Source organism: Prionailurus bengalensis, chromosome D4 (genome assembly GCF_016509475.1).
Source record: "Prionailurus bengalensis isolate Pbe53 chromosome D4, Fcat_Pben_1.1_paternal_pri, whole genome shotgun sequence".
In the NCBI taxonomy this organism is placed as follows: Eukaryota; Metazoa; Chordata; class Mammalia; order Carnivora; family Felidae; genus Prionailurus; species Prionailurus bengalensis.
Window position 1 is genome coordinate 89,207,138 of NC_057359.1, and position 7,054 is coordinate 89,214,191.

Genomic DNA, 7,054 nt, shown 5'->3' on the forward strand with positions numbered 1-7,054 from the left:
CACGTCCTTATCCTAATTTTCTGGCACTTCTCCCCCCTCTTTTTCCCTTCCTCATCCCCCCAATTACATATGGCCCTTGGTTTTTCATTTTAGCGGTCCAGTCGTTGACTTAACCTATCACTGTAAGCTGCCTAAAGCCCTTTTAGAAACCGACGAGACACAACAACAAAGAGCTGCGTGGATTTGCTGGGTCCCGTGCTGTGACTCCCCATCGGCCAAGGGTGACTTCCCAGACACCGTGTGGTTTTGTGATTTTATTTTTTATATTCATTTTTATCTACTTGTTAACGTTTCTTTATTTTTGAGAGCGTGTGCGTGGGGGAGGGGCGGGAGAGAGGAGGACAGAGGATCCGAAGCCGGCTCTGTGCTGACAGCAGCGAGCCCGATGTGGGGCTCGAACTCACGACCCGTGAGCCAAAGTCGGACGCTCAACCCACTGAGCCACGCAGGTGCCCCGTGTCCTTTTGTGATTTTAATAAATTCCACGATACAATGCGAATCTTTGCGTTCACCGAGCAGTATGCGTCGCTGATGATTCGTTTGTTCCCCAGACGAGCCTGAGAAGGTTACACGTGTGTCTCCTGCGTCTCGAACCTCCGTTCACGTCGTCTGAGGGTCGGGCGTCTGGTGGTGACTGGCCCTCGAGGGTCATGAGCCAAGGGCCCGCCCCGCTGACCCAGCCTGTCCCGGGTTTGCAGGAATGAAGCAGCAGTTTCCTTCGCCCAAGGACCGGGCCACGCTGGGGAGGAAGGCAGGCGTGGTCAGGGGCAGGCTCCTTCCAGACTTGAAAAAGAAGACCAAGCAGGCGGAGAGGATGCTGGGAAATGCGGCGTCTGTCTCCTCCAGTGCCAAGAAGAAGGGCCGTGAAGCCAAGACGTTGGCTGAGGACAGTGCTAAGGTCAGGGCCACCGATGTGACAGCGGTGACGTCCCTGCCTCCTGGGCCTTGTGGGCGGGCTGTCATACAAGGGCTGCCCTTGTGTAGGTTAAACGTAGTCCCTACAGATCTGCCCCCTTCCGTGTACACAGTGCTGAATGCTCCACACTTCCTGAGGGCTCAGTGGTTCCCAGGCTCTGAGCCCTGGAGCGTCATTCAAGCTGTTGAGTCCTCGACAAACAGGTGTCACTGTTGTCCCTGTCGGACAGGTGGGGACCCTGAGTACCAGCCTGGTGTAGGAACTTAAATCACGCGACCAGGAACCTCACCTAGATCTGCTGGGCTTTGCTCCCCAAACTTCTAGGCTCTTGCTTTTGAACCGGGGCCGAAGTCTAGCCCAGGTGCCTCCTCCAGCCCCCACTGACTTTGTGCATGTAGCCGGCACCCGGGACACCCTTGTGGAATGAATGAATGAATGATCTGGTGCGCGATTCGATGACTGCTTGGCGTTACTGTTGGACGTGCTCCTTACCTCTGAAAGGACTTACTCCACTCCCCCTCTTCTCCCTGCCTCTGCTGCCCACCCCCCCCCAGCTCGCCAGGGCCTTGCTGAGGGACGGGAAGCAGGAGCATCGCCGGGCAGGCCGGCTGTCCAGCCAGGCACAGGCGACGCTCCGACAGGCCTCGCGGCAGGTGCTAGCCTCACAAACCCGCCGACAGGAGCTGGAGGAAGCTGAGCAGGTACGTGGGCCCAGACCCCCCCCCCTACACACACACACCCCCCATTTCCTTCTGGCCCCGGACCCAGCAGGGTGCCACTCAAGCTTTCCCTCCCTCCCAAGGTGGGTGCCGGGCTGCGTGCCGTGGAGCGGCAGATCTGGGAATCGCGCACGTCCCTGGAAGAGGACGTCCAGGCCTTGTTGGAGCTACTTGCCAGGCTGGGTAAGGAGACCCGAGGCTGGGCCCGGATCCCCTGGGTCCCTGGAGCACCTCGGGGACCATCTGTGAGGCTCAGGAAATCCTAGAGATTTCCTCCTTGCCCTCGTCTACACAGGGCTCCCCCTCCTCCCCAGCCACAAGCATTTGTAACAGCCCCAGGCCCCCATGCGAGGTGGGGCTGGTGTCCATTCACTGTGTGCCCCCAGGGGCCACTAGTCTGGGGGGTGGGGAGGGAGACACGGAAAACTCATCACACACAGAACGTGTGTGGGTACCACAGGGGCAGATCGGCCCTGAGTGTCGAGGGTTTCAGAGGAGGAGAGGGGATGTCACAGAAGCCATCTGGCAGCGAGATCATGTGCTGGGGCTTGGCGGTGAGACCTTGGGAAAACCACTCTGCCTCTCTGTACCTCAGTTCCCCCATCTATAAAATGGGAGTAACGCTCGGGTCACTTAGAGGCGGTTGCCACGCTGTGGGGTGCGAGTCCGTCAACAGCAGCTCTCAGGGAGGAGGAAGAATCGAGAAGAGCCTCAGTCAGGAGACATTTCAGGGTGAGGGGGACAGCCCCCACCAAAGCATGGAGGCCTCGGAGCAGGGGAAGGGGTGGGGGGCACAGCAGGTGTGCAGTGTTAAAAATTGTAAGATACACATAACATAAAATCTGCCATTGTGACCGTCTTTAAGCACACACTTCAGTGGCCTTAAGCACATTCACAGTGTTTTGCAGCCATCACCACCATCTGTCCCCAGAACTTTCCCGTCTTCCAACCCAACCACTCTGCACCCATTGGGGGTGAATTCCCTGTGCCCCCAGCCCCTGGCCCTCCCCGTTCTCTTTCGGTCTCTATGAACTTAACACTCTTAAGGACCTCCTATCAGTGGACTCACACACCATTTGTCCTTCTGTGGCTGGCTTCTGTCCCTTAGTGTCACGTCCTCAGGCTCACCCGCGTACGGCATTTCATTTATCATTACAAATAAGGGGAAGAATCACCACATTCTGCGTTTTGCCTGCATGCCAGGCCCACGCTAAGCTATTTGCACACGTGATCTCCTAGAATCCTCATTCTCCGCTTTCGAGGCAAGGATACAGATTCGCTTGCCATTTTGCAGACGGGCAGTCTGAGGCTCGGAGAGTTTAAACGGTGTGCCCAGGGCCCCACAGCCAGGCGGTGGGGAAGCTGAGGTTCACACGCGGGTCTAACCAATTCAGAGTGCCCCCTTGTAGCCACCGGTCCATACCCAGCGCCAAGGACCCGGAGTACAGGACACAGGGCCCAGCACAGAGCAAGCGCACTGTGAGGGTAAAGCTGCTTTGGCGATTGCGATCATGTATTTGCTCGTGCCGGTGCCGTGCTTGACTTGGGGCTGCAGGAGTGGACAGCCCGCAGCTGGACCCCACCCCGGTGCCTGGGAGCCCCAGAGGGGCACGTGGAGTGTGCCGGCAGCCTGAACCTGAATTTGCTAGAAGGCCGGGCAGTTTGGACTTCCCTGTGGATGGTGGGGCCTCTCGAGGTCTTTGCGGGGAGCAAGGACCTGCCCAGGCTGGCAGGGCTCGGCTCTCCTCTGCCTCTTCCTGCCCCTGTTTCAGCTCCTGCCACTGCCTGCCCCTCCAACCGCCACCCTCATTGCCCGGGAAATGCAGGGCTTTTTAGCCCAGTGGCCGTCCACATCCCAGCATAGGTGTACCTGTAAATGTGTGCTCTTGGCAAATCAGCAATGGTATGTGGGGGGAGCCAGCAGGAATCACGGGGACCTTGTGCACGCACACTGGCATTGGGAAGTGGACTCAGGATGCACACAGAGCCTTCTTTTTATCAGCAACAAAGATGAACAGTTGCCCAGGGGGAAAGTTTCAGAGACTTCACGTGAACCCAGTGGGGTGCCCCGGCCAGGCACACCGCCCTCTCTGGGTCCCTTGCTTTCCTGGTAGATTGCGGGCAGTCAGGATCCTGGAAACTCTGGGCTGGCAAGGGTCTCCGGGATGGGGGCTGAACAGGCCTCTGGGGCCTGCAGGGGAGCTGGCCTGTGCTGAGGCCGTCTGTGCCCCTCTGCAGGGTCACTGGACACCCACCAAGCCCCAGCCCAGGCCCTGAACGAGACCCAGTGGGCACTGGAGCGCCTGAGGCTGCGGCTGAGCCCGCCGGGGGCCCTGCAGGGGAAACTGAGGCTGTTGGAGCAGGAGTCCAAGCAGCAGGAGCTGCAGATCCAGAGCTTCGAGAACGACCTCGCGGAGATCCGTGCCGACAAGCGGAACCTGGAGGCCATTCTGCAGAGCCTGCCCAAGAGCTGTGCCAGCTGGCGGTGAGGGCCGCCCAGGCCCCCCGCTGCGGCCCTAGCCCGGGCACGCGCACGCACCCCACAGGCGCACCCGCCACAGCCCGCTGCTCGGTGTGCCCACCCCAAGGGGATCCTCACGTCGCCTTCCAAGTCCATGCCTGCATCCCCTCCGTTCCCGCCAGCGTGGAGATACATACACGGTTCACCCAGGCGGCCGTGCCCACCACCATCGGCGCACGCTCCCGTGCCGTGACGCACAAACACGCACACTGTGGTGTCAATAGCACGTCCACAATACCTGTGGACACAACGCGCACACGCATGCAAGTCCCTCTCTCTGTGCCCACGTTACAGTCGGTCCACAGTCCAGTACTGAGCTCTGGATGCTGGAGGAGTTATGTTAGCTACCCTCTGGCACTAACATACCCACTCTTGGCTCCTGAAGGCAAGGACCCAGGCCGAGTCGGTGCTTGAGAGGCTGAGGGGGGCCATCTGCAGAGATCGGGGTGGGGTTCCGCAAGAGCCAGAGCCCCCAGCCCCAGAGCTACCCCCTGTCCCGCAGTTTCCCACCCACCACCCGCCACACACACACACACACACACACACACACATGGAGCAGCTCAGCACAGCCGAGGGACCAGATCCTAGGAGGGGTCTCAGCAGTGGAGCCTGAGGCCCGGGGACTCCTGGGGCCGTGGCGCAGCCTGTGCGGCCGGCTGGGAGGATGGCCCACCCCTGCACGGCTACCACTGACTTTGTAGAATACTTTGTTCTGAAGATCCTGGGAATCACATGCCCTGGGCCCCGGTGCACCTTTCGGCCTGTGGCCCGTCCAAAAAAGCTGCGCCTCAAGGGCCTGAAGGGGCGTGGGTCGGGGAGACTGGGGTCATGTGGGAGCTCCTCTTTGTAACCCCACGACCCCAGTTGGTCTTTGACTGACTGACACTGACCCTAAGGCCCTGTGGCCCCACCTGCCACCAGGGAGGCCCCTGCAGGGTGTGGAGGCCTGGCTGCCACTCTGGTCCGTCCTGCTGGGGAGTCCCCCTGTGGCCAGGCCCCCCCTGGCAGCCTCTGTCCAGAATTCCTGGTACTTTCTCCCGGAGCCCCGCCCCTTTCCCAGGGCCCTCTTCCTGGTAGACAGCAGACCGTCTGCCCTGGGACAGGTGCTTCAGGGGACCCACCACCCCTCCCATGGCTCTTTTGGCCCCAGGCAGGGGGCATTGGCAGCAGCATGAACCAGTTCTGTGTAATGTGAAAATAAAGGACCCCTTTACCCGCTGGGTGGCATGCCTCTGGTCTTCTCCTGCTGGTTCGCAGCAGGGGCCCTGGCTGTGGGTGCCGACTCACTACCCTGGCACGTGGATGCACACACCCAGCACCCAATGGGCGGGTACGAGAATGTTCCGTGATCCGTCTTGCGCCCGTGCAGTACCAGGAAGGCGGCAAGAGCTAAGCTCACTGGCTTTGCCGGGGTCTCCCCATGGCGAGGGCTTTGCTGGGGTCCTGTGACCATAGTCACCTACTCTCTCCTCTCTGCTGCAGGGGGTTATCAGGAAACGTCTAGGGGAGCATGAGGGGCCCTCCGCTGACCTCTGGGGCAGGAAACAGTGAACTCAAAATCACGTGTCCCCCGGCACAAAAAGGCCCAGGGAGCGACCCCAATGAGGAGGAGAAGAAGGGCTTTGGGCCAGGCCTCAAAGGGTGGGGAGACAGCGGGAACATTCCATAGCTCAGGGTTTGCAGGGTGGAGGCCTGGCCAGCGCGGATCACTCCAGGAAGCCAGGTCGTGTGGGTAGGACGGACTATGGAGCATATACGGTTTGGCCATGTAGCCTGAACCCCTTTCGGGTCGGTTTAAATAAAAAAGGGGAGTTTGCTGGGAGGATATGGAGGACCTTCTAGAATCTGGTTCGGAATAGCCCAGGGCGGGGACTCTCCTGTCCCCTCCCTCCCGCCTCTTCCCTGGCCTCTGCCTCTGCTTCTGTGTTTGCCTCTGTCTTTTCTCCCCACAGAGAAGTTTTCTCTGCTTTTCCCGAGCTTGATGGAAGACAAGCCCACTCCATCGCCTCCCCCCTCCCCTCCGACCATAGTTCCCGGGTTTACATGTCGTCAGGTCAAACAGAGACGAGCTTGAAACTGCCCTGATCCCACCTTCTCTTGAGAGACGGACCCAGCTTAGGCCAGGGCCCCCCCACTCCCATTCAGAATAACAGGGGTCTCTGGGTGCAAGGCTATATAGCGAGAGCTTGTCTGTACCCTCTCCTGATCCTGTTGGGGGAGGGCATTCAGAGAAGACGCTCGCTCCTCCACAGAGAACCTGAGAGCCAAGGCCACGGAGGGTGAGGGGGGTGGGGGTGGGGGGACACCAGTGACCTGGGGAGTGATTTGATTGATTTGAGAGGGAGGACAGGGGCAAGGGGGCCGAAACAGAAGGCCATTGCTCTACAGTGAGTTTGATGACTGGTGTCTGGTATCAGTGGGGAAAGGAGAGGAAGGTTCTTTGAAGATCTCTGGGATAGGGTCTGATGCCCTCGGGCCCCTCGCTCCCAACACCCGCCTTCTCTGCTGACAGATCACACAGCCGTTCTGATGCCTGCTCTTGGCATTAAGCCCCTAGCCACTCAAGCTGTGGGACTCAGCAAAGCCCAGTCCCAGAATCCCAATGGGAGCGGGGGGGTGGGGGGTGGGAGAACAGGCCTCCTCTCCATTCCATGGTGACGTACTTCAGGCTTGACGTCTCATGACTCACGCGGTCCGGTCATGCCTGGTGTATACAGAGCCACTCTCTGGCCCAGAGGTGGGGCTGTGCTGGGTGGAATGTGGCAACAGCTGTTGTACATCTGGCTAGCAATGCGGCCCAGCGGCTGAGCCCTGGAAGGTGGGGTGGCCTCAGCCCTGCAGAGAGGCTAATGGGGCCAACCACCGCAACTGGCCAGGGCAACGGGCCATCCGAGCCTG

The 7,054-nt window shown here is 60.0% G+C and overlaps 1 protein-coding gene across 1 annotated transcript in view; it reads left to right on the forward strand.

Moving 5' to 3' along the window:
- The window catches only part of LAMC3 (laminin subunit gamma 3), a 55,615-nt gene extending 50,241 nt beyond the window's left edge, over window positions 1-5,374 (forward strand). The window contains exons 26-29 of the mRNA XM_043567342.1: window positions 699-898; window positions 1,471-1,617; window positions 1,719-1,818; window positions 3,874-5,374. Coding sequence (XP_043423277.1) covers window positions 699-898; window positions 1,471-1,617; window positions 1,719-1,818; window positions 3,874-4,124 — 698 coding nt within the window. The 3' untranslated portion in view covers window positions 4,125-5,374. The remainder of the gene's footprint in view (window positions 1-698; window positions 899-1,470; window positions 1,618-1,718; window positions 1,819-3,873) is intronic.
- Window positions 5,375-7,054: the final 1,680 nt, after the last annotated feature.